The 27,923-nt window shown below is 39.3% G+C and overlaps 1 protein-coding gene across 15 annotated transcripts in view; it reads left to right on the top strand.

Annotated features, from left to right (window-relative positions):
• The window catches only part of SETD5 (SET domain containing 5), a 79,212-nt gene extending 51,610 nt beyond the window's left edge, over positions 1-27,602 (top strand). For 11 of the 15 annotated variants that reach the window (XM_070776275.1, XM_019984368.2, XM_019984364.2 and 8 more), the window contains 11 exons: positions 104-361; positions 1,035-1,355; positions 1,720-1,962; positions 7,202-7,331; positions 14,320-14,564; positions 17,485-17,541; positions 19,438-19,908; positions 22,772-23,070; positions 23,950-24,083; positions 24,561-24,649; positions 24,993-27,602. In XM_070776275.1, coding sequence (XP_070632376.1) covers positions 104-361; positions 1,035-1,355; positions 1,720-1,962; positions 7,202-7,331; positions 14,320-14,564; positions 17,485-17,541; positions 19,438-19,908; positions 22,772-23,070; positions 23,950-24,083; positions 24,561-24,649; positions 24,993-25,601 — 2,856 coding nt within the window. In that variant the 3' untranslated portion in view covers positions 25,602-27,602. The remainder of the gene's footprint in view (positions 1-103; positions 362-1,034; positions 1,356-1,719; positions 1,963-7,201; positions 7,332-14,319; positions 14,565-17,484; positions 17,542-19,437; positions 19,909-22,771; positions 23,071-23,949; positions 24,084-24,560; positions 24,650-24,992) is intronic. The other 4 variants (XM_019984373.2, XM_070776276.1, XM_019984366.2 and 1 more) reach the window with 1 other exon arrangement.
• The last annotated feature ends 321 nt before the right edge of the window (positions 27,603-27,923 follow it).

Here is a 27,923-nt window from a genome sequence, read left to right as displayed (position 1 = left end):
CTATTTTGAAATAAATGTCTATCAGTTTGCATTAATAATACTTGTGAAAAACTGTTGTCTTCTGGTAGAGGCTTCCTTCTATGTTAATGTCTTTTCTTTCTAGACCCGGGAAGATAGGAAGGTTGAAGCCATCATGCATGCTTTTGAAAACTTAGAGAAAAGAAAGAAGCGGCGAGATCAGCCTTTGGAACAAAGCAGTTCTGATGTAGAGATTGCTGCCACCACCTCAGAGACTCCTTTGGGAGAGGAGACAAAAACTGAAGCCCCTGAACCTGAAGTTAGCAACCCTGCTTCAAATATTGCCATCACAAGCAACCCACAGAGTGTTGGAGTGAACACCCGGAGGTCTTCCCAAGCAGGAGTAAGATGAAAAGACTCCAGGCCCTAGATAACTCTTACTAATATCAATTATCTATCTTTTGGAATGGCTAGAATCAGCGTTTTCAGCTTTGCCTTATTTTGCAGTAAATAAGCTGATTTGCTTATCACTTAGCTGATTTGTGGAATTCAGGGAAACAAAATTTGAATAACTAGATACTCTTAGACTAGAATGGAACTATCTACAGTTTCTGCCAGATAAATTGTTGGTGGTGAATTCATAAAGATCTTGTGGTTTCTCTTTGGCCATCTTTGTAGCATAGTTATGTACCTGACCTTTCATAGGATCTCAGAGTAACTCTTCTTTTTCCTATCTTTACCACAAATTCTAAGCCTTAAGCTAAAACCTCAGTATCTGAGGGAAAAACGGGAGGATTTACCTTCCCTGCTAAGAACCTAAAATTTGGTGGCTACTTTCAGCTGACTTTTGACCAATTTTATAAATATTTTTTGGAAAAAGAAGTAACAGACATCTTCCTGTAGCCTTTCTGGCTGGTTTAAATGTATAAATTTTGTAAGGATTACATTTGAAATTAATGTTTGTTAATGCTCACTTTTTTCACCAGTGAACATTCAGAGTGCTTAAAGTGAATAGGAAGCTGGATAAAATATTTGCTGACATTTCTAGTAAGCAGTTAACTTTGCTGTTATTATAGGATATTGCTGCAGAAAAACCAGTCCCCAAACCACCTCCAGCAAAGCCTTCTCGGCCCCGACCGAAGAGTCGAATTTCTCGGTACCGGACCAGTTCAGCCCAAAGACTAAAGCGTCAAAAGCAGGCCATTGCACAGCAGGCAGAGTTGTCACAAGCTGCCTTGGAAGAAGGGGGAAATAACAGCTCAGTAACTCCTACTGAAGCTGGAAATGTAGACAGTTCGGGAGAAAACAGGCAATTAACAGGGTCTGACCCAACCGTGGTATCAGTTACTGGATCCCATGTCAACCGTGCTGCATCTAAATACCCCAAAACCAAAAAGGTAAGTTACAAATCCATCTTCCTAAGTGTAGTCTGGCAAAAGCTGTTCCTTCGTAAAGTAAAAGGGTCTATAATCCTCAGGGGAGAAAAAGCAGTCTACGAATTATTAGATTTGAGATAAAATGCTTAGACACTGAGTCCATGCTGCTACCTTACTTTTGTTCCCATAATTTTTAAACAGAGCTTAAATTACTGATAGCTGAAATCATTCCTCCCATAATGATCATGGAGAGGGTGAGCCCTTGTGCTCTGATGATGCTGTTTTATCTACCTCTGTGCTAGTTTCTAGATGAGTATTGTCTTTGTGCTGCCTCTGGCCTTTACATCTGCAACATCATCAACTGATAGTCTCTTTTTTAACTTAGTATCTAGTTACAGAATGGTTGAATGACAAAGCTGAGAAGCAAGAATGTCCTGTTGAGTGCCCTTTACGTATCACCACGGACCCAACTGTACTGGCAACGACCCTGAACATGTTACCTGGTCTTATCCATTCCCCGTTAATTTGCACCACCCCCAAACACTACATTCGCTTTGGCTCACCCTTTATCCCTGAGAGGCGTCGAAGGCCACTTCTGCCTGATGGCACGTTCAGCTCCTGTAAAAAGGTATGTTTACGTGATTTCTTTTCCTTTTAACCTAGGATGCCTGTAATGGTGACATACCAAACACATTCTCTAGATAAGCACACTCTCCCCATATAATGAGTTAGTTGTTAAGCCACAAATATTGACGCATCAAGAGTCAGTGAGACTAAGGTGGGATGTATACTACATTTTGGTGCTCAGTTTGTCATAGCAAATTTGTCTTTGTGTTCACTGTTATCTTAGCAGTTGGTGACTGGGTAGAAAGGGGTGTTTTGTGTGTGCTCTTGTGATACTGGTTAACATGTCCATTTGTGATTATTCTGTAAGACTGGGCCCCAGGTACTCTAGAGCACTGTTGCACAAGTTAAAGAATGATCAAATTTTGTTTTGAATTAACTCAGTCACTATTATCATTTGATTGAGAGTAGAGGAAAAGTCCTGTCACAACTGACAGAATTCCTGTTCCTTGATCAAATGAGTGTTTATTCCCTAGTGATTATGGAACCTACTATAAAGTTTTCTGTCTCTCTCTTGCTGGTTTCTCTTCTGTAGTTATGTATTGCTTTTGGATCTAGTGGCAGTCATATTTGATGGTTGTTTATTTTTGGAATGCTTTCTTAATTCCCAGAAGCCCTGCCTATTTTCCAAAGGTGTCTCAAGGACAGGTCACACCCTCAGATCTATAATGTCATTTTCATGTTTCTAGAAGTATAGGACACCCTTTCATTTGGTACCTTTGAGGTAGAGTCTGTTCCCTGGAACACCCTTTTCTCTTATCCTCAGATCTGGATTCAGGCTGCCTTCCTCAGTGTCTGCCATTGCCCTCCTCCACTGGCATCACGTACATGAGGATGCTGCATATAGATTATTTGATGTGATGAAGTCTCCAACTCCAGGCAGGTCTTCCCTGACTCCTCAAACTTAAAGCTTTTCTCTTTTCCCAAAGAGCAGATACTATTTCTTGGGGGAGGGGCATAAAAGATGAACCCAAGTGTTGGGGGATATGGAGGGGAGGAGGGCAGCAGGGATCTGCACACAAAGCAAAGGCGCTACCACTGAATGAGCAACATACACTGAAGAAAGTCTTTTTCCTAATCTTAATCTAAGTGTTTGAGTCACTTACTGATTTATTTAGGGGAAATTCCCAAGTAGAACAGCTCCTAAAGAGAAATTTGATCATGAGATCTTTGCCAAAAGGGTTTGTGGGTAATGGAGTAGCATAACTTTTAGGTGTCAGAAAAGAAAACAGTGACATCTTTAAAAAGAAAATAAGAAATTTACTAAAGGAAATGAAGGTTAGGTCTCTGGGAATCCTTTATTCTATACCAAGTTATTTATCATGGATCTTATAAATTATCTGAGAAGGAAAAAAAATTTTGCCATTTAATGACCATTATTGATTAACCTTGGCTTCTCTGGTGACTCGGTGGTAAAGAATCTGCCTGCTTTGCAGGAGACATGAGTCAGGAAGATCCCCTGGAGAAGAAATGGCAACCCACTCCAAATATTCTTGCCTAGGAAATCCCATGAGCAGAGGAGCCTGGCGGGCTGCAGTCCATGGGGTCGCAAAAGAGTCGGACACGACTTAGCGACTAAACAGCAATAACAATGATTAACCTTATTCTGTAATAATTGGCGGATTTCATTAACTCTGGTATGGCATGTAAAACTAATCTTACCATTACTTTTAGCTCAGTCCCTCATTAAGGGTAATAGCCCAGAATCTACGTTTTCAGAGTAGTATCAAACAATTAGAGAAGCTGTCTTTAGTTTAGAGGAACAAGCCAAGAGATGGCTTAATATATATATGAAATAAACTTCTTCCTTTTGTTCTGTCTTTGGATGGACATAGTACTAGACTTCTAGGATGTTAACTGTTGAAGTGTCTTATCAAGTCAGATAATAGATTTTCTTTCTTTAATCCTTTAAGAAGGATTAATAATTATTAATACAGAATAATAAAGAAGTCTAAATTGTAAATAGTACGGACTACCTTCTTGAAATGCTGCCTTTATCATTCTGATGCTAGGTTGTAATCTTTCTATTCCCATCTTACTTTTTTCCAAGTAGCAGAGTTCTGTGAAAATCAAAAACGTGTAGAAATATGACTTCAAATATGATAGAAAATATATTTCTTAGAATTCTTTTTACCTGGTTATGGTTTCAGACTTTCATCTGTATCTCATCTTTGTGTCTCTCCACTGGCAACAGTTAGAAATCCCATTTAATTCATATTCATATTACAGTCTCTGCATGTATCTGACCATCCTTAGTCTTGTTTTATACAGGCTCTGCTCAGACTTTTATCTATTTGTGTCATATTAGTCTTTAAGAAGAGTTCAGGCTATGCATGTTGACACGTAGCCAAGTATCTTACTTAAGTTGAGTCTTTGAAAATTGTTTAAATCACAAGTTTAATATTTGCTGTTAATGTATCAAGATTATATTGCAAAACAAGAATATAACTTTTTATGGGACAAAATTAATGAAATTGGGTCCTGTGTAGAAATTGAACTCAGGTTTATCCTAGATGGAGACTTTTTTAGGCTGGTTAGAAAATACTCACATGGTGTAGAACCTAAGAAGATTTCCATAATAAAATTGTAATAAATTTCTAAAAATCACTCAGAAAAGAATATAGTTAGATAGATGAGAACAACCGTCCTCCATGGGGTTAGTTAAAACAGCATGTATTCCTAGTAGACTTACTCTATCATATCTGATTAAAGGAGGTATAAAGCCTTCATAAGTTTAAGAGTGTAAAGTTGCATGTGTATATTTGCATCGAAATTTTTAGAGTATTTGGCAGAATGTTTTATGATGTGTCTGTAGTTTCTAAGTTAAATCAATTCACAGCTCTTAACTAGCATGTTATAGTGTGTCTTGTTGAATTTTACTTGTTATTTTGAAATGGAAGCATTTATGAGTGGCTAACAAGCCTTTCAGTAGTATCTCTCCTTGTTCTCTCTAAATCTCTGAACTCACCTTCTAGGCATAATATGTGTGGGGCATTCGGTCTCCCATTTAGACTGAAAATGAAACACTGTGCTTTGCGTTGATATTTTATTGTGTGCACTGGAGTGATATTAATCTGTATACTCTGTACATAGCCTGAAATTCATTTGAGCTAGTTCTCACTGAACAGTGTGTGCCCAGTACTGTGCTACAAGCTTTCTTCACATGCACTGTCTCACTTAGTATTCATGATAACCCTGTGAGCTTGGGATCATTGGGTTCAATTTACAGATCAGAAGCTTCGGCTCAGAAGTGAAAGTAACTTGCCCAAAGTTAAGCATCTAGGAAGACGTGCAGCCAAGTTTCAATCCAGGTCTTTGGACTCTAAAACCCAAATTAATTCTTTCCCTTTCCCCATCATAATGATACTCTTTAAAACATTTCTATTGCCCATCTCTGAGCTTCCTAAAAATCTCTTCAATACAGAGTTCCAGAGAAGGAAGAAATGTTCTTTTGACCTTAATAACTGTAGCTAGAACTTGGGGAGAAGGGTCTAAAGTTAATTTATTATCCATACGAGTGATTCGAACTTGTTAGATACAAATAACTGTTGGTGTTCCTTCATTATGGGCCCTAAAATACTGTGTAGACATACAGTAGGGCCAGGAGGAAAGAGTTGATCAAGTTGCTGTGTTCGACCATAAGCTAACCAGAGCAGCATCTTATTCCTTAGAATGCCCCTGTCCTGGTTTCTATTTCCCATTTTGTAGTCATCAGATGCAGAGAATTCTTTTATGGGTGCACCTATTTGACACTGGAAATACATGAAATTAACTTACCTTGGAGAAAAGCATAGTGACCCCACATGAGTCCTGTCATCTGCTCTGATAAGAAAAACTTGTAGTAAGGTATCTATATAACAAAAAATTTTCACTCATTTTCAGTCTCCTGAGCCTAATTTTTCCCATCTATACAAGAAATGCTTTGGACAGGGTGACCTCTGAGGTCTCTTCTATGTAGGGAGTTATAGTTCTGACAGATCGTCTTCACATCAGTATTCTGTATGTGGGAGAGTAAGTTCATTCTTGGTCTTATTTTGGCTTCAGAGACTTGATCAAATCCTAATATGATGTGATTCAGTTGATGTTACCTCTCTTTTTTAGATATTCACTCTCTATCTCTTCATGTTTATACTTTTGCTTTTATTTGGCAGACCACAATGCCATTTACATGATGTAAATGTTTTCTTGGCTTCCTCACATTATTTCCTAAGTTCCTATTAGAATTGCTATCTTTGGTAAAGAGAATATTTACTTACCTGTAATATTGGTTCTCTAAAGGTGTAAGTTACAATCACCTTTACTCTTCCTATTTGGGATATGGTCTGACTCAGAAATTGATGTTTATCAAAATTCGATCTGTCTTGTGTCAGGGCAGGAGAGCCACAGAGTGGTGAGCAACCTACAACTGTGTGAGTGTATCTTAAGAGAACATAATTACAGGTAAGAAATTTTCTCTCTTCCATAGGTTGCATAATCTTACTATCCTTATCTCTGTAGGCTTCCTTTCTGAACAAAGTTTGTTTCCATCATTTTAGGCTCCAGTATTCAGTACAAAAAAAATGTGACTGATTAGAGAGCTCTTTTTGACTTTTTTCCCTTCTTGATTTCTGCAGAAGGATTCTGGTAATGATTTGCATTATTCATGCATAATTTAACCAAACTACTTAACAAGGAGGGAAAACTCACAGGATATTGAGAGTAGTCTTTTTGGAAGCATTTTGGCACTTGTAGTAAAGAGCTATTTATTCTCATCCAGAGTTTTCCTGTGAAACTTTTCTATTATTTCTTCAGATATCCCCAGCACAAGACAGACAACTCTTAAGAGATCTATGTTCTTTTTACACACTTACTTTATGTCCTAGCTTTATTCTGTGTGATCGGAGTCTCTTATATAAACGCTAAGATTTCTTCCTTCTCTTTTCTCATTTATTCCATTCTAAGCAGTATGAAGAGTTAAATAGTAATCATTTTTATTGTTTTTTTTTTTTTTTAAGTGGGACTTCATTATGTGTAATCCAGGCTTTCTCAGTTATGCTCCATAGAAGGAATTGATGGGGCAGTATCCTAAAATGCTGAAACACAAGACAAAAAATATTTTTGACTGTGGACCTGAATGAATGTGTTGTATTAATATCTGTCACCAGTTGATATTTAGTGACCCAGTTGATGCATTTAAAATAAATAGGTGAGCCAAATAGTTTTAAATGATTGTTGATAATTCCCTGGTTCTTTTCCCATTATAGCGATGGATAAAGCAAGCCTTGGAAGAAGGGATGACCCAAACATCATCTGTACCCCAAGAGACTAGAACTCAGCACCTATACCAAAGTAATGAGAACAGTAATTCTTCTAGTATCTGCAAAGACAATGCAGGTGCGTATGGCAAACCTTTCTGAATACATAAGCAATGATTACTTTGGGTCTACATTAAAAATTTCACTGAATACTTTAAAAAGTATGATACAAAAAAAAAAATAGCATTGTTCTCTAAATAGTTACTTTACATCTGTCTTTACAGAGGAAGAGAGAGATCTCAAGTCAGGGATCAGTATTCCCAGGACGGCAAAGAAGGAACTAGACAGTGTACAGATAACAGCAGAAATGGTTTTTAAAAAGGTTAGATATATTTAAAGTAGTAAGTTTAGGAGCTCTGTATCCGTATTTATAAGAGGGGAAATAAGAAAAGATGTGGGGCACTATTCAGGAAAGAATCAAAATTGTAGGTGATTGAGTGGGGTGGGATTTGTTGAAGGGGCACGGGGTGAGTAAAGTAAATGAGAAATTATTATGAATTGGTTGTTTTCAAAAGAGCTTGCACAATTAGTGTAAATTTTTTAAAAGACATGACCTTGAATCTAATTTAAAGTCCTCATATGAATTTTTAAACTGGAGGGTCATGAAAAGTCATCTGGTCCGTTGGTTTTGCTGTAACTCTTGCAGGGGTCTTGATTGCAATTGAAAGCACAGGTGCATGAACTTGATACCAACTTATTTGGGGATAGTCTATTACCAAGTTTCTCTTGGCCAGTAGTATTTTAATTGAAAAGTTCTGTGTGATTTCTGTTTCTTTATCTCTAAATCAATTTTGTGAATATTATGCAATCAAAACAAAATACCAAAATAAATACAGTGCTAAAAGTCATGCAAGTCTGTATCTAACATAGTAATATTTCAAATTTTCATAGAAATCTCTTGTTCATTGCCTAAGTAAATATAAACTTGAACTAAATAAAGAGATATGTACTAGTAATATCTGATTTATACTAAAACTTAGTGTAAGATTATATTTGGAAAAAATAGGCTGCTAAAAATAGGTTTTTTTCAAGTTATTGATTTAGTTTATTTTTCTATCCCTAGACTGGATTATACCTTATAAGTTATCACATATATAACCTCAATATAATAAAATCCCAGTGTAGAACATCTGGAAGATAAATGATACCATATATTTAAAATACTTTATTCTCTTCACCAGTAATTAGGAAGATTTACTCGAACCAGGTTAATATAACAGATTTTCGTCAATTTTATCAATTTTTTGGCAGCTTTTACAGTACAGTGAGACCATAACAATTGGAATCTTCGGTCTAGAACACATACATATGTATGTGTAGTCTGTGTGTTGTGTATGTTTGTATTTGAGATTGGGAAAGGGAGGCTGTATTAGCAATTCCATGTCTTGACTGGCAAAGATTCATAAGGAAAGTGCCTTCATTATTATGTGCCCTAGTTGGAATGGAGTTAAGACTGTTAGTCACCAACCTTTATTAAAGTTCTCTTGTCTCTAGCATCGAGAAAGATTCAAAGGATACACCTTGCCCTTAAGCAACAACATAAACTGGAAAATATTTAATTGAAACCAAGCAGTACTCAAATGAGCATCTTGGTATATTGCTACTAGTGTAAATCCTGAGGAGTTATTTTTATTTGTTGCTTTGCTTTCTTTGGTTTTGGGGTTTTTTTATTTTGTTTTTCTCATCTCAAAAAGACCAAGGAGATATTAATCAAGAAAGGGAGACAGATTGATACAGTGGATAGACTCCAACAGACCTGAATTTAAAGATCATCTCTACCCTTTACTGGTGCTTACTTCCCTATAGCTCAGATGGTAAAGAACTGCCTGCAGTGCAGGAGACCAGGGTTCTATCCCTGAGTCGGGAAGATCCTCTGGAAAAGGGAACGGCGATCCACTCCAGTATTCTTGCCTGGAGAATCCCATGGACAGAGAAGCCTAGTGGGCTACAGTCTGTGGGGTCGTAGAGTTGGACGTGACTGAGCAACTAACACACACACACCCTTTACTAACTCAAGCAGGTTGTAAAATATCTCTGAGGCTCATCTGTGAAACGGGTATAGTAATATCTGCCTTGTAGAGCTAATATGAGATTAATGTACATAAAGTACAGTATCGTACCCTCAATAGGAATTATTATTGTCATTATTATACACAGATTTCTTGTTGAACATTTATGGAAAATTTACAGAAATTAATCATATACTAGGATACATTAAGTTCTTTAAAGCTAAAGTTGTGTAGAAATAAACAGTATTAACTCTGCAGGCAAGGGCAAGTATAATGTTCATTATTTGTAAATGATGTGGATATATACCTAGGAGTCTAAATAATTGGAAAAAATAAACTGCTGGATATATAAAAATGCATAGCATTTATTTACCAAGAAAATAAATGAAGAAAAATTTGCATTGCTGAGCTCAACAAAATGAAGAAACTGCCTATGAATAATGGTGGAGACATGTAGAACAAAGCAAATCTGAGGAAAATTTTTTAAGTCTTGAGGAAATAGAGGGAACTTCCATATTCCTTAATGGAAAGAGGATATATAATGAGTGGGGTTTTTTTTTTTTCTTGTCTTCATACAGTTTCCATCAAGCTAGTTTGTTTGGGGTATGATTAAATGATCTTGGAAGTTTATCATAAAAAATAAAGATGAAAGTAACTAAGAAAAATTGAAAAAGTAATGACGAAGAAGTACCTAGCAGTATAAAACTAGTTTCTAATGTGACGCTGCAAGTTGGTAATTAGATTAGTACAGATTCAATAATGGATATATACATGGAACAGAACAGCCAGAAACAGGCTTTATGTAAGTGAAAGATTCTGTAAATTATAATTTTTAACTTACGTGGGAGATGGGAAAGAATTAGATATTTGCCAGAGTAAATTCTGTGTACATTCACTGTTTGGCTTTGTTTTCTTTTTTTAATTAAAGTTTCTATGTCTTTAGCGCTCTGAACTGATAGAGGACAAAGATAATGGGAGAAAGGATTTGCAAAAATGACAGGGAAGTAATATCTCTACTAGAAATTAGAGAAGATTTATCATGTGCATTTTTAAAAACCTAGTTGTAATTTTTCCAGCTACTTATTGTACAGAAGTAGGTGTGGACTAAAAGTAGAAGTAAACAGTGGACTTTTGCACAGTCTTAGTCATGAAGTGATTAATAATTGCCAATAATACAGAATAAAATGACCTGGGTTTCCATGAATAAAGAAATGGTAGAATTTGTAGTTTACCTTCTATTGCCTATACTTTTGATGAAATACTATACAGTAGCATTAAAATTTTTACTGTTGATTTATCAAATTAACCTCCTAAAAACAGTACAGTACTACTTTTGAATTAGATTTCAGTCATCTGAATCTTGAATCTGTAAGAATATTTATTATTATGACCAAATAAAAGTTTTCCATGGAAGGTAAAGGAGGTTCAATACTTTGAAATTTTATTCATAATTTATTAGCCAACCAAATGGAGGAGGAGGGAGTAATAGCATAGTAAATGTGATTTTAATGATAACATACTGAATGATTTTCTTATTTTACATCTATCTGAAAACAGTTGCCAGGTATACTTCATGTTGAAAAATAGATTAAACCTTTTAAATGGGTTATCAGATTATCCCAGTATTACCATTCTTATTTAACAACATTTAGAATTGTTGTCCAAACTGATTATCAAAAAAAAAACAAAACTAAAAAACAATGAGGTAAAAGTTTTGGTAAAGAGGATGTATAGGTTATCATTGTATACAAATAATATGCTTACCTACTTAGAAAAGCCAAAAGAATTAACCGAAAAACTGGTAGAGGCCAATAGGGTAGCTAAATACAAAAATATGTAACATACTGAAAGATTTTCTTACATGTTAGCAATCACATTTAACTAATATATAAGGAGAAATACATCTAATTCACAGTAGTAATGGAAAATAGAGACCAGTGGAGAATAAACCAAATTTAGAAATGTGGCAAAAAAAAAAAAAAAAAGAAATGTGGCAACTCTGTAATGAAGAAGTATAATATAAGGGATTCTCTGGTGGTCCAGTGGTTAGGACTCCACACTCTCATTGTCGAGGGCCTGGGTTCAACCCCATAAGCTGCCAAAATATTAATGATGATGAAGAGGAATATGAATGAGGGCATAAGTAGACAAAAGATCATGCCACAGTGCTCAGTGAGAATTCTCCACAGATTACTCATGAATTTAATACAGCCCCAGTCAGCCTTGGGAAGGGGAAGTATCAGCATAGTTGACAAATGATTTCTACAGTTCATTGACATGAAAAGTATACTGCTGCTGCTGCTGCTAAGTCGCTTCAGTTGTGTCCGACTCTGTGCGATCCAGAGACAGCAGCCCACCAGGCTCCACCATCCTTGGAATTCTCTAGGCAAGAACACTGGAGTGGATTGCCATTTCCTTCTCCAATGCATGAAAGTGAAAAGTGAAAGTGAAGTCGCTCAGTCATATCTGACTCTTAGCGACCCCATGGACTGCAGCTCACCAGGCTCCCCTGTCCATGGGATTTTCCAGGCAAGAGTACTGGAGTGGGGTGCCATTGCCTTCTCTGGAAAAGTATGCTAGAATAGGCAAAATAATTTGGAGAGCTTGAATAGAATAACTGGAATTGTCCAAACAATTTTACTAAAAGCGTACAGAATAATGTTCAGAACTAAACTCAGTATCTAGTAGGATAAATGTCATATTTCAAATCAGTATAGAAATATGATTATTCTATAATTACCAAATAATTTGGAAGAATATGCTAGCCATTTGCCCTGTGAAAAGGTTAGAACATTCTGAGTTAAATTTGAAAATTAAATATGGAGATAATGGGGAAATAGGTCATTTTTATAGTCTTGGGGTGGGGTGACAAAGACATGTCTGAGGCAGAAAATAAAGGAAATAGTTGATACATTTGACTAAATAAATACAAATATAAACTTTGTATAGCCAAAAACGACTTAATAAAATTAAAATATAATTGTTAACATTTTTTTCATTGTAATGGAAATATTTTTATTATGAGTGAAGATAGCAGGTTGTTTATTCAATGTGATTTAGACATAGAATCAGTAAAGCCATGTCAAGAAAGAGATTGAGATGAAAATACCCCAGGACATTAGTAGTGCATTAATTTGTGAATATGATTTCAAGTTAAGTATGAGTTTCAATATGTGGATGTTTGTTTATATATCTTGGGAATTACATAAGTAAAGGTACAAAACAATAAAAGATAAATTTAACCAGGAGATTTGATAGCTGTGTATGGCAAAAAGAAGAAAAATGAAACTTTAAAAGAAAATTTTGTAAATATAGTATTGTTCATAGAAAAAAGTAGGCACATTACCACTGGCCTGCAAACTTCATAAGGACGAGTGCTAGGTCTCTTTCGTTTAATATATTATAATAAATACTCAAAAGATCTATTTTAAATGAGTAACCTGTAAGTTGATTTGGAGATGGGAGAGTTCATCTGAACTCCGTAACTTTTCTGCAATGAACTTTATAACTTACATAATTGCTTTTAGTAGTTACAGTGTTGGACCTAGCAGTATAGTGGTCTTTTTAAAAGATTTCGCTGTTGAAGACTCTTGAAATATATAAACTTAAATGTAAGTTACGAATCACACGTTTGTTTTGTTTATACCTAGGCACTTTTCAAAAGGAGAAAAGAAAAACATAGTATCTGGAACAGAAGGAAATTACAAATATACTTCTAATCTAGGAAAGTTTTTAATTTTTTCGATATCTGAAAGGAAAAATATGTATCTCCAGTATTTTTTGCTTTTATTTCTTCTGTTTCACCCTCTACTGCGCTAGTTTAGTGCTTCATAACTCTTTCTGTGTAACTACTCCATTAACTCCAAATAGTTTCTGAGTGTTCATTCTCATGCTGACCATTGCTACCAGGGGAATTGTTCTGAAGCATAGCCGTGCTGCTGTCCCAAAACTTCTCCTCAACGGCTTGGGAGGAAACCTAATCATTTAACCTAATGATTAAGAATGTAGATGGGAACCAGATTGCCTATTCCCTCTTTAAAATAGGAATGATAATACTAGTACTAGATTTATAGAGTTATTCAGATTAAACCTGCTAATTCACATGAAGCACATAGAATAACGCCTGGTATGTAATAAGCCCTTAAAAGCATAATTTTTTTTCTCCTTATGCATAGCAGTATGACCACCTCCGTTGAGGTTCTTAAATTTATATTAAACATGTTTTATGTATGTTTTCTTTTTCTTATGCTTTCATAAACCCTTTTAAAATAGAATATATTTTTAAAAGTAAAGTATATGATAACCATTTTCCCCCACATACCTAGTTCAGTGGTTTCCATGTAAGAGGTACTAAACAAATAGAGTAAACGAATAAAAATAGATATTTCCTTTGAGAAAGTGAGATAGTTGCATTGCCCTGAGTAGTCACTAAAATTTAAAGCATGTTAACTTTCTTTCAAAGTGGAACTAAGAAGTCCACCGGAGGAAGTAGGATATTCCAATCAGAAAAAGAGTACCAACCTAGTTTTTGAAAATGAGGTTTACATAGAAATGATTTCACACTTTGAAGCACTCTAAAACTAAGTACTCAGTAAGGATCAGGTAATCATGTGTAACTCGCTCCTGCTGAAGCAGAAATATTAGGTAAAGAGCTTCTAAAGAATGGAAAAATAGATAAAAGCTTGAAACTGAGTTGGTGAACCAACAATTGAACAGAGAGTAATTTTAACACAGACACAGATTTGAGGGTTTTTTTAGAATGTGAAAAATATAAATTTATGTTTTCCACTACAAGAGATTAAATTAGCTCCAGGGATTAGTTATTTAAAGTGTCAGATTCATCTGATGAGTTTTTGGGAGGTTAGGGAGTTTTGAGAATCACTTTTAAGTGTGGCAGTTAAAGAACCTTTGGGCTTTTGGTTTGATTGCAGGAGATAACAGTGGGATGAGGCAAAAGTGGAGTTAGGAGCCATTGTGGGCTAGAGATTAATGGCTTCACTACGAGTATCCCTTTAGGCTGTAATTTCAAACCTCTCATCCAAGCTTTGTACTTCACAGACTTGTTGAGCCCATTAAAGAAATGGAAGTCTCGCTATCTGATGGAGCAGAATGTCACCAAGTTACTGAGGCCTCTTTCTCCAGTCACACCACCCCCTCCCAATCCAGGCTCAAAGAGCCCCCAGCTGACCACACCTGGCCCATCTCACCCAGAAGAGGAGTGTCGAAATGGATACAGCCTCATGTTCTCACCAGTCACATCTCTTACTACTGCTAGTCGCTGCAATACTCCTCTGCAATTTGAGGTGATTTGGGTTTGGTTGTTGGGAGTTCTGAATATGAAAATCATCATTTGCACCTCCTCATTTCAAATATAATACCATTCCAAATGTTTCTTTACCATGTTCTTTGCCCACCTTAGCAACAGAATGGGAAACCTCAGGGTCATTGTGACCTATTACCTGGTAGCCTCTCATCTTGGCAGTCTCTATACTTCCCCAAATAGGAAGAGTACTCCCACAAGTGATACTCATCTATCTTTTGCATGCGGTTCATGAACCTCCATACCTTTAGGTGGTAGTCTTGCTAGACCTTCATCTTTATCTTTACTGTGTGCCTTGGTGAAAATTGGCCTCTAGCTTCCTAGTAACCATTAAAATGACACCAGCCTGAGAGTGCAGATTATAGTGATTGGTTGTGCCTCCATTTCTTGGCCTTTAAATCAGTGAAGTGTCTTTGTTATTTTGCATTCTCTTTGTGGCCTCAGTAAACAGATTTAGAAAGCATTGAGGTATGGTTTATGGCAAGTTAGGATTTTCATTTCCAGGTTACTTTCCCTTCTTGTAATAACGTGTTAGAAATGAGAAGTAGAAAGAGGCTAGCAACATGCATTTATAAAAACCAGATTTATTGCTCACTCTCTGGTCACCTGTTTCAAAAAGTTAATTCTGAATTGCGTTAGTGTTCAAGTTTGAGTGATAGTAGGTTTATTGAATAGAATCCATGTGAGTGCATTTAAAAAAAAAATATTGCATGTTGCTTTGACTTCTAATTAAACAGACACTGTTCCTTCTCAGAAAAATTTGTTTTGATGACTAAACACAGCTTGCACTTCTCCAGATGTCTTGTTTGATAAAGGTGAATGTTCTAATCAGTGTCATCCTACCTGTTCAGTTTTTAAAAGAGGATGGGAATTAAAAAGACCTGAACCTTTAAATAGCTAACTCAGAAAGGTAACTAGCAACCTTGAAAATAAGAGGAAGCTATATTCTATGCCTAAACTACTTTTGGAGCAAACCTTTTTCTGAGAGGGGGGATAAAAAACCTTCCTGGTCATATTTGATTTCTAGGGAAGTTATCCTTTACCAAATTCCCTGTGATATTCTTTTAAGACAGATAGCAAAACATCTGATATGGGCCCTTACTAAGTTTACTTGGATCTAATTGCAGTTGACTTTTCATTTAGCAGCTGAAGTTTGAGGGTAAAATTTCATGAGAGGACATTCTCCCTGTCGGGCAGTAGATTATAGGAATAGAATTTCATAGTTTATTATATTATAATTAAAGGTAAAATTAGAAGGGGAGTTGCCTTCTAGAACAGACAGGTTTAGCACTCAGTGCATACCCTACCCCTTGTAGTGTTTTGGGTAACTATGAAACACTATGCAAATGTAAGGTGTTTTTTGTTTTTTTAAATCAGAGATCATTTTAGTGATGCATAGTCTAAGCATAATGTTAGAACACCAGGAAAGAAAGAAAATATTGTAGTATATTAAATAACTCATCCCTTCAAAAAGTTGAGTGCATGTTTTCACTATTTTAGTCTCATGATTTAACTAAGAAAATTTGGCCTGTTTCATCAGTGCAAAAAAAACCAGATTTCATCATCCTGGCTATCTTTATCACCATTTTAATTGCCATACACTTTCCTATATTCTAGTATGGGGAAGTAGGGAGCCTTATTTTCACCTAAGACTGTGCCACACAAATAGCAGAGAGAGATGGCACAAGTAAAGATCAGTTTGTTGGGGAAATAATATTTTTAAAAGGAAAGATAATCTTCCAGAAGAAAAGTGAGAAATGCTAAGAGGATGAGTTGAAAAGACATGTAATAAAAAAACAAGATCATGAGAGGGAAGCATCAAAAAAAGAGTAAAGCAGCATTGGGAGGGCAAGCTTAATGAACCCCTTCTTTCCACCAAAATAACCTTTCCCTTCCTGCCTTGAGAGCCATACCCCACTATCCATCCCACACATACAGCACCCTACCAAATGAAATTATTAACAGCCAGTAGCCCTGCTGAAGCAGCCTCATTTCCTCTGCCACAGAATTGTTCAGCCACCCAGGCCACAGCTATCTAGAGGCTACAACATTAGAAACCCTCCTCTTTCCTTGTCACGGCTACCACCATCATTCCCTGCTTTCCCTGCTTTTTCCCTCCATATCTTCCTATCCAAACTCACTGCCCAGTTACTATTTCACTCAGGAGTGCTGCTTCAGGCAAAAGCCCTAAGGATAAGCCCTTGTTCGGGACCAGAGGCTTGAAGGGTACACATCTGCCTTTTTTTTTTTAAATCCTTTTCTCTCTGTTCCTCAAAGTACAGTGGATTATGTTATGAACCATCTAGCCTGTGAGCTGGAGAATCCATCAGTCATAACTCCTGCAACTGTCATTCAAGAGGAACTGACCATCTCCCTAGCCCTGGCAGCCCCCTGCATGCTAAGCAATTCCCCTGGGTAAATATGGCAGGCCTGAGTCACACAAGAGAATGAGAAAATGTGACGTTCAGAAGAGGGAGTGGGGTAAAGAAGAAAGGTGCCCTGAAGCATGAGGGATGAGTGATAGGATGCCTATCAATAACAAATACTACAGGTTACTAAAATCTCATCTAACATAGAAAGACATAATGTAACAGTATAAAATCTCACCAATTTAACTCCTGTTATCCGCTTGAGATGTTTACTTATAGCATGAAACATAACCAGTTTATCCTTAAATGCTTTCAGAGACACCAGGAAGCATTTTAACAAGTCATTCTGTCCATTGAGATGATTCTGCATTTAAACATTTCCCTTGTGCATTCTTATCCCTCTCCCTGCCCCACCCCCACCCCACCCCCCCAAATTTGTGGCTAACCATCTATGCTTGCTTTTGCTTTATTTTTTGTTTGTTTTGTTTTGCTTCTTTGAGTAGATGAATAACAAGATGCTTTTCCCTCCTCTAGAACATATCCTCCCCTGAGAGTTCCCCTGCGAATAGGCCCGAGTCCCTGTCACCCGAGGTAGTTATCACACCATCTCAATCACACTTGGAGGCTGTGAGTGAGTGGGCATGAGTGTGTTCCTGCGTGTGTGGGGAGGGCTTGGGGGATCCGAGTGAATGGGGTGATGGGCTGGAGGGTGGCCGATTGGTCACTGTAAGGTGAATGAAACTTCCCATGTGTGACTCTGGTTACTCAGAATTCTCAATGTAGATGGAGGAAAATGAAGTAGGTGTGTGTGTGTGTGGTGGGGTTCGTTTTTGTTGTTTTTGAGGGAGGGCGGTGGGTATGGCTGAAGAGTTCTTTTAAAGTAGAATAGAATCTAGAAGTCAAGTTTAAAGGAGCTGAAAATATGGGAACCTTGTTAAAGTCTGACAAAGTGTGTTTGTTAAATAAGGAAGGTTAAATCAACAGTTGGTAGGAGCTGTCTTTTGATATTTATTATCTTGGGCTTGATGAAGGAGCAGCTTATATTGAAAAAGTTAGGCAGTGATTTATGCTTTATTCTAGAATTAATCTGACAGCTCTGTTTAACTGGATGTTTTGAGCTTTGGTTGATAGATTAAGCATCTTCTTTAGAAAGGCAGAGTCATAACTCAGCTTAAATCAGCCCATGGCTTCTGTGACTCAGGTGTCCATTCTACAGTGGTTGGGGAAATGGTTGCTGTACAGATGGTATCTCTTAGAATATCAAATCTTACTGCTATGGAGATGTTAAATTCACATGTTAGTGCTAGAGTTTCTTAACTTGTTATAAGATTTCGACAAAGGTAGCAGTGATAACTCCATGAATCCACATGGAGCCTTACTCCTCTTGAAAAGAAAGTTACAGTCGCTCAGAAACTTTTAGAAATATAGAACTTTTATTCCCACACCCTTCCAGTAAAACATTAGTGCTAAACTCAGTGACAGGTGACCAAATTCTGAATTGGTAGGATTTTATAGATCAGTGTGAAACTAAAGATTGTATTCTAGTGTACTAGAGGTTTTCTGAGTGGTTTTTTTTTTAGTCTTATTTTGTAAGGAACATAGAGCTCTCTCTCCTCAGTTGCTAAAGATTCTAAGATAGAATAATTTGGAGGCTGACAATGGTGTATTATCTGGGTTTCTGATTCTATTCTTTCTAGAGAGTTAGCTATAGTGGACATAGTGGCAGAAAATCTTTGATGTCAGAAGGTAATGATGACCAAGTAGATGGGTTTATTTTTGGTATGTTCCAGCATTTCAGATACTCTGCAGTGATGGACATTAGTGGTCTTTTGGTATGTTGACATACATTAGAGGATGCAGAAAGAATTGAGTGGCCAGAAAGTTTATGAGAAACACACATACTTAATAGTGGAAGTGAGTGAAGAACTGGTTGGTTGATGTCTTCAACTAATACCATTCTCCTTCCCTGAACCAGTAACTTAAAGACTTGACTTTTCGTCTACTTTCTACTTTCTTTCACCTCTTCCCCTCCTTCCACCTTCCATCAATATTAGTTTAGAAATGAATAACACCAGAAGCCAGTTATCTTAAGACACCATTCTCATCTCTGTGGCTCCACGGGGCTCAGGTAAATCCCTGATTATACTGCCAGTCCCTGAATGTAGTGCAAGGTGACTCAGCAAACCTGATGAAAGGCTAAGCAGGCAAAATAGTCACATTTGGCCAATTATCTAATTCTGACTTTCCCAGTATTCTCATCCAAAGACTTTAAATCAATTTGGGAAAGGCCAGGATTCTTTGGTAATCTGGCATGTGTACACTGGTGCTACATGGGACCTTTACAGATGTTAATGGCTTTCTCTATTCTACTTTCGTCCCTCTTACCTTTCCTTATTCACCTGTGCCCCCTCACTTCCCTTCTTTTCTGCCCTTTGACTTTTTCCTTTCTCCCCTACCCCATGTCTCCGTTGGTTTTTATTCTTTCAGCTTTGTCACCGAAAAGACCTGGACTTGACAAAAGTAGGCTACCTTGACTCCAACACTAACAGCTGTGCTGACAGACCTTCCCTGATCAACTCGGGTCATTCTGACCTGTCTCCTCATCCCTCTGTCGGACCCACCTCTGAGACTGGTTTTACAAGCAGGAGTGGAGAAGGACATCAGACTCTTGGGAGAAACTCGGACCAGACATTTCGGACAGAGTTTAACTTGATGTATGCCTACTCCCCATTGAACGCTATGCCTCGAGCAGATGGATTGTATCGAGGGTCTCCTCTAGTAGGGGATAGAAAGCCTTTACATTTGGATGGGGGCTATTGTTCCCCTGCAGAAGGCTTTCCCAGCAGATATGAACATGGTTTTCTGAAAGACCTCTCTCGTGGATCCATGTCACCTGGTGGCGAAAGGACTTGTGAAGGAGTCCCATCTGCCCCCCAGAACCCACCACAGAGGAAAAAGGTAAGTATTTCACATTTTATAGACCCTTTTGAAGAACATTAACTGAATAATTCAATAAGTAGTCACTGAGTTACCACTGTGTTTTCAGCACTGTTCTCAGTGTGAGGAAAATGAAGATATAAGACACAGTCTCTTGGCATGTTCAGTGAAAGACTATATATTAATACAATTTGATGAGTGTTGTAAATATTAAGCAAATTTAAATGCTTCTCATGTATGTGCCATACAGTTGGCTAGGCGATTCAAAGGATAAAGCAATGAAAACGAATAATGCTACTTTACATTTTTTATGCTACTTTTCATGTTCTGGGCACCATTAGGCTCTTCTTATGCATTTATCCTCACAGTAGTCCTATAAGATGGGTAATTTCCCATTTTGCAAATGATGGAATTTAATACCAGTTGCATAACTTGCCCATGGTCACAGAGATAGTATATGGATGAGCTAGGACACTCCCCAGGTCTGCCTGATTCCAGATGGTATGCTCTTACTGCCACCATGCTGTATCGCCGCTTTGATTTCGCCCTAATGGAGCTTATAGCAAGTGAGACTGAGCTTAGATAATTATATTAATGATGAGAAAAAAGAACAACTTAATAGAGGAAACCTGGCCAAGTTGGATAGTGGAGGGTACTTGAGGACAAACCAGAGGTTCATAGCCAAGTTTGTGAGGAATAGCGTGAAAGGTGACAGGTCACTGATTTGGCTGACCTCAAATAGTAAGTAATCATTCAGTCAACATATTGAGGGGATGAAGATGCTACAGAACAGAGCAGAATGAGTAACTGTGACACTCCATTGAGCGGGCAGCAGGAATATGACATGATTGAGAAGTGAGGAGAACAGAGATGGGCAGGGCCAGGCCACAGAGATCTGGTTTGGGGCTTGTCTTGTAGGTGGTGCCTGTTCTAGAAATTACAAAGCCAAAAATCTGCTTTTTATGTCAGTGATTTTCAACTAGGTTTATTTGGGAATGGACGGGAGTATTTGAGCTGTCCAATCAACTTCCATTTACTGGTCAGATCTAGAGATGCTTAAATGTCCTCTGTCTGTGACAGTCTCACATAACTGCCAAGTGTCTATGGTATTCTTGTTCACATGTAGGCTGGTGGCTTTTTATCTTTGCATTGCAGTGAAATACATTACCAGAATTCTTACACTAACTCCTTTCCATGATTGTGTATAGAAACTGCATGCACAAAATTGTCTTCCTTTGTATTTTGGTTATATTTTATATTTGAACAGAAAATTGAGAGCCCTAAGTGATTAAAAGGAGGAGGAAACACTGGCAGATAATTTGTAATAAAATAGCATTGGGGACACTTCCCTAGCAGTCTAGTGGTTAAGACACTGAGCTTCCACTGCAGGGGGCTTGAGTTGGGTCCCCAGTCAGGAAACTAAGATCCTGCATGCTAGGAGGCATGGCCACCCTGCCCCCACCCCCCACCAAAAAAAAAAAAAAAATTAGCATTAGGTTTAGAATACTGTTGCATGAGACTCACAGATTTAGAAAACAAACTCTGGTCGCTGCAGGGGAAGGGGGACAGTTAAGAGAGGTTGGGATCGACATGTCCACACTGCTATATTTAACAGGGATAACCAACAAGGTCAGACTGTATAGCACAGGGAACACTGCTCAGTGTTATGTGGCAGCCTGGATGGGAGGGGAGTTTGGGGGAGAATGGATACATGTATATGTATGGCTGAGTCACTCTGCTGTGCACCTGAAACTCTCACAGCATTGTAAATCAGCTATACTCCAATATAAAATAAAACATTTTTTAAAAAAAGATTACTCTTGCATGAACAGTATTGACTAGCAGGAACAAAAATGGTAACAAGTCTTTGGATTTCTGGTTTCATTTATTATGTGCAAAAATGAATGAAATCATGATCTGTTATTTCAGAAATATTGTTGAGCACCTGCTATCAGGCCAAGTTCTGTGCTGGACATTAAAGACAAAAAGCCAAACAAATTTGTTCTCTGCCCTTGTAGAACATAACAGTTTATAAGTATACAAGACACGGTGTTAGGTCGAAAGCCTGTGTAAGCACAGTGTGCTGTAACAGCCAAAAGGAGGTGTACTAGGTGGGGCAAGGAAGAGGGCTTTCAGTGTGGCAGTCAGGAAAGTATAAGGCACAGGAATGGCAAGTTGGGGAGAAGTTTCAGTGGCACAACTATAGGGATTTCTGGGGATTGAGGAAGAGACTTTCTCAAACTGCACAAACTCCCAGCTCTTCAGCTTCCCTTTTCATGTATTTTTGTTTGTTTTTGGCCATGCCACGCAGCATTTGGTATCTTAGTTCCCCATCCAGGGGTCGAACCTGTGCCCCTGCCTTGGAAGCACAGCGTCTTAACCACTGGACCACCAGGGAAGTCCCCCACCTTTCTCGGTGCTACCTTTGTTGCAGATAACTGTGATAGCACACTTCTGTTACATGGAACTGTGATCTCACAGGTTTTTCTGAAGGCAGAATAAAGGTTGAGGTCTACTGGTAAATGCCATTTTTCAAAAATGTCATCTCCTGGCATATTCTCTTTTTAAACCAGCTTCTCACTGATTTAAATATGTAGCCGTGCTCAGGTCTCTCTCACACCTGGAAAAAGTCACCTGTTGGTGCCTGCTTTGTTTGCCTGGCCTGCTAGCGGTTTCCTAGGGTTCCATGTTCTTTCCCCATTGCTGCTGCTGCTGCTGCTAAGTCGCTTCAGTCGTGTCCAACTCTGTGCGACCCCATAGATGGCAGCCCACCAAGCTTCCCCATCTATGGGATTTTCCAGGCAAGAGTGCTGGAGTAGGGTGCCATTGCTAGTGATCCACAAATGATGTCTAGCTGGAGTCCTATTTCTTTTTTCCTTCCTAGGTATCCCTGCTGGAGTACCGCAAACGGAAACAAGAAGCCAAGGAAAATTCTGCTGGTGGGGGAGGTGACTCCACACAGAGCAAAAGCAAGTCTGCAGGAGCTGGGCAAGGCGGCAGTAACTCACTTTCTGACACTGGTGCCCATGGTGTGCAGGGATCCTCAGCCCGAACCCCATCTTCCCCTCACAAAAAATTCTCCCCGTCTCATTCCTCTATGTCTCATCTGGAGGCGGTAAGCCCATCAGATTCCAGAGGCACTTCGTCTCACTGCAGACCTCAAGAGAGTATCAGCAGTAGGTGGTAAGTTTAAGTTTGATGCTCTTATGATTAAATTCAAGAGGGAAATAAACGTCTAGACTCTTTACCTAAGATATATGGAAACACTTACTTGAGAAAGCCAGCCAGCAGTACTATATACCATATTCGGCTGATTTAATAGTATCAGTCACAATCCCCGAACTTACAGAAGCAAACAGTTGCCACCAAGCCTGCAGAACAATATGTTGGACGGCATATAGTTGTGAACACAGAGGACTTATTTTATTCACTGGGCACTAACACTGCCTCTTCTGTTTTCTCATTTCATGTGCAAGGTAAGTCAGGAGATGAGCTCAGTTCCACTTAAATTAACATCAGGTGTCTCAGTTCCACGTGGCTAGCATATATGGAGAGTTGGGACACACTCTCCAAGTATTTGTCTAGTTTAATAGAGACGACAAATAAATAGCTAATAATAATGGCAGGTACTAAGTATCAAGTGAGTGAAATAAAGAATGAGGCATTTTAGGGATATTGAACTGAAGAAATGAGGTCTGGGAAAGAAGAGGCATGGCTCAAATGAGTAATGTTCATTAATCTGTGAGACATTACTACTACCTGCCAGTCACATGACTTCACAGAAGAGAAAAATAGCATTTCAAGATGGAGGTTGAAAGCAGTAGACACCTTTAAATCCCCCTTTTCCTTGATTGTTTTTTCTTTTCTTAAAGTGTTTATTCTTAGGTGCCTGACATAGTTTGAGGCAGAGAAAATGCCTTGTTTTAAATTGGTCATGAAGAAAATGTTTTAAAAGAGGATGTTTGAAGAAACAGCGTACAGCTGTTTGTCAGAGCCTTGTTTGTTCCGTACTCTTAACTCTCAAGTCCTGTGGCATAAGTGTACATCCTGTTGCCTTCACAGGATGGTTCCCACGTCGGTAGAACGACTCCGAGAAGGAGGGAGCATCCCCAAGGTCCTCCGAAGCAGTGTGAGGGTGGCCCAAAAAGGAGAGCCTTCTCCCACATGGGAGAGTAACATCACAGAGAAAGACTCAGGTGAGCCGATGGCCTTCTTCTGCCAGCCAGGTTCAGGGACACATGAGCCAGGCTCCACACAGTTTACACCAAATGCTAGGCTGAGGTGAGTCCATTTCTTAATGAGGTTGGGCTCCCTTACATGCAAAGTTCCAGCTCAGTCTTGCTTTCATTTTCTTGGGCTATAGCATTCTTAAGGTCTAGCGTTGCTTGCTCTCTGTCTGCTCTTTTTTCCCAAAGGATACCTTTCTGTAACTCATCTCTCCAAAGCCCTGGGAATCACCTTGATGAAGGATGAAGAGAAAGAAGGAGACAGAAATCAGATCAGGCATTTAAAACAGCCCATAATTAACCACTCATTTTGCCCTTCTGGCATGCTGCACTCACCTGATTTATCAGAGAGCAGCATGGGTTGGTGCTGGCATTGGTGACTTGAATGAATAATTGCTCTCTCTGACTCATTTTTAGAAAATGAGTTGATTTTGTATTACCTTCCAGACCCTGCCGATGGTGAAGGCCCAGACACATTGAGCTCAGCACTCTCTAAAGGAGCAGCCGTTTACAGCCCTTCCAGATACAGCTACCAGGTGAGGCAAGAAAGTGCTCATCTCTGGGCATAGGAATGTGTTCTGGGTTCCAAATGTTTTGTGATCCTGGTCATCCTTTGCAGTTGAGATATCGTCTTTGCATATAGTTTCAGCAGCCTTGGAAATAAGTCATCATCGGCTCACCTTCAGGTAATAAATCATGCCAGAAAATTGAAATGACCAAAGACAGCCATTTTACTGTCTTGGGTATCCTAAAAAGAACAAATGTTTAAGAAGATGAAGAAGAAGAAAAAGTAGGGTCTTTTAAATATCCATACAAGCCTAAAAGGCTTAAATAGGGACTTTTTCATCTCCTTATGCTTTTCCTCCCAACTCTTTCTAGCTCCTGCAGTGTGATAGTCCACGGACAGAATCACAAAGCCTCCTTCAACAGAGTTCCTCCCCCTTTAGAGGACATCCCACCCAGTCTCCGGGATACAGTTATCGAACTACTGCACTGAGACCTGGGAACCCCCCTTCTCATGGTTCTTCAGAATCCTCCCTCTCTTCCACGTCCTATTCCAGCCCCGCCCACCCTGTGTCCACAGACTCGTTGGCCCCATTTACGGGGACACCAGGGTATTATAGCAGCCAGCCGCATTCTGGAAACAGCACCGGCAGCAGTCTTCCAAGGAGGAGCTGCCCTTCTAGTGCTGCTAGCCCTACCCCACAGGGCCCCTCAGACTCGCCGACCTCAGACTCGGTTTCCCAGTCCAGCACAGGAACTCTGAGTTCCACCTCCTTTCCTCAGAACTCTAGGTCGTCATTGTCATCAGACTTCCGGACTATCAGTCTGCCCAGTGCTGGGCAGTCAGCTGCCTACCAGGCCTCCAGGGTATCTGCGGTTTCCAATTCACAGCACTACCCACATCGAGGGAGTGGGAGTGTGCACCAGTACCGACTCCAGCCACTGCAGGGGTCGGGGGTCAAGACTCAGACAGGACTTTCCTAGGGCTTCTGGATTTGGGCAAACAGAACTTGAATGAGCCCATAGCTGCTTCCTTCCAGCTGCCTCTGGAACCTAGGCCGAGCATATTGCTGGGGAAGGGGGTACAAGGTGCCAGAGGATTGGGTCTGGTCGACAAGAAACAAGACTTGTGGTCACGACTGGCTCTGGCCTTGGAGAAAGATGTAAATCTTGTCTGAAGCAGAGACTATAAAGAAGTTTCTCCCTGCTGTTAAGGGTACATTGTTGACAAGCAAATGGTGTTTTCGGTTAGTAACGATTCTAAGTGCAATGAGTTGTGTTGAAGCCTCCATCTCCCATCCTTGCCTGTAGCCTGTAGTCACTTGTGCAGTGAGGACATCTTTTTAAATCCAAAAAAGAAAAAAGTTTTCAAAGGAAAAAGTGAAAAGAGCCAATCTCAAAGCCCCAAGCCATCTGAGTAGTGTTAGGGTTTTATGCACTTAAGAAAAAAGGTGGGTATATAAAACAACCATTCCAAAAGCAGGTATCTGGCCAAGGTGTGTTCACTGAGAATATTCCTTACCTTTGTCTTAAAAACACCAAGAGGCAGGGATAGTGAAGCTTGGTGTGTGCTCTGAGGGGTTCCTGGATCTCTGAAGAAGTACTCATGGTCAGTTCTTGATTATTCAGAAGCAGATTATCGTAGTAGATTGTCTGAGCCCCCAGCTGGTACCAACCCACTCCCCTTCCCCAAGCTATTTCACAGCTCAGTAACCCATGAAGTAAGTAGGCAAAGAAAAGAGAGATGGGCCAGTTGCAGTGCTGCTTACCAGCCACTGACAATGCATTTGATTAGGAAGGTCCCAAGTAGTTTGGGAGTTCTTTGAATTTTATTTTTTCTACTCCCAGTTAATCAGGAGTTGCCAATCCCCTGAGTAGGACCGCCTCCATGATTGGAGAGCACGCACTCGTGACTGCAGGGTAAGAGTGGAAAGCTTTGATTGTGGAATGGCACCGACAGGACTGTGATTGTGTGTGGGCATGTCCCACGTTTCTTTGGGAGATGCTTATTTGAGCGTGGCCCAGGTGAGAGTGTTTTAAAGCCACCCACACACCTAATGACAGCTGTTCTGGATGAGAGATGAGAGCAGACTGGCTTCTCCCCATCAGTGCATTGTGCCTGTTGTACACCCCTGGAGGAGCCCTGGGGCCAGCCAGGTGGGGTACACAATCTTTTTAAATTCCATACGGTTGCCAGCTTATTTCTTTCACTTGTTTACTGTAATATCCGGCGTGTTTTTATTTATCTAATTTTTGTATTCAGTTATAACCATGGTAGGGGTAGCAAATATCTGACAGGTGTAATCCCTGGTGCTGCAGTGGACCTTACTTCTTTCTTTTGGACAAGATAATACTGTGAGTCTCCCTCCTTCCCTCCAATTTGTTTTTTCCTTTTTTCCCTCAGCCTCTTGCATCCCCTTTTCTTTCTACCCTCTCCTACAACTATCATATGCACAGTCTTCTCTCTTTGTGTGTGACTGTTACAAAATTTCACTTTTTCAAAATTCAAATCAGGTGTTTGCTCAAATGAGGGGAGATTTTTTTTTAATGCTGAAACGTCAGCAGAATACTTTTCTTTATGTTGTTTCCCCCACAAACCCATCAGTCTGGGAGAGCGTTGGAGTGGAAATCATGTTGCCTGGGATGCTGGTTTCTTTGTATATTATATAAAACGTATGTAAATGTCTCTCCATTTGGGCTGGGGTTTGCATTCTCCCCTTGGCTATTAACCAAGGGGAGAGGCCAGCGGGCAGGCGGCCCTCACCCTGCCTGGCACGTGCAGAGACCCCAGCCACTCTGTGTGGGCAGGGTGCTGTCAAGACCAGACCTCTGGGGGGGGTGGGGCGGGGGGTGGGGGGAACTCTTGGAAGGGAAGAAGTATCACTTCTTTCTCAAGTGGAGTGTTTACACCTTGCTGTAACATTTGAACTTTCACAAGAGATGTAATAATTTTGATAATAAAATTCTTAACCATAATAATCATAAGTTGAGAACTTCTTTGTCCAATTCTGTGACACTGCCTTGCTTAGTTTTCCTGAAGCTATCCTTAAAGGGAGCAAGATGGAACCACATTCAGGAGAGTGTGCTCTTGGTGGAGTTGTGTTGCCCATAATGGGGCCAGGAATACAGATTGATCTTCCTTCACCATTTTATGACTAAGATCAGGCAATAAGTGGGACTTCTCTGGTGGTCCAGTGGGTAAGAATCTACCTTCCAATGCAGAAGACCCAAGTTCAATACCTGGTTGGGGAACTAAGATCCAGCATGCTGTGGTCAACTAGAGAGCCCATACACTACAACTAGAGA

Source organism: Bos indicus, chromosome 22 (assembly GCF_029378745.1).
Source record: "Bos indicus isolate NIAB-ARS_2022 breed Sahiwal x Tharparkar chromosome 22, NIAB-ARS_B.indTharparkar_mat_pri_1.0, whole genome shotgun sequence".
Taxonomy (NCBI): Eukaryota; Metazoa; Chordata; class Mammalia; order Artiodactyla; family Bovidae; genus Bos; species Bos indicus.
This window is presented reverse-complemented; position numbering and strand designations above follow the sequence as displayed.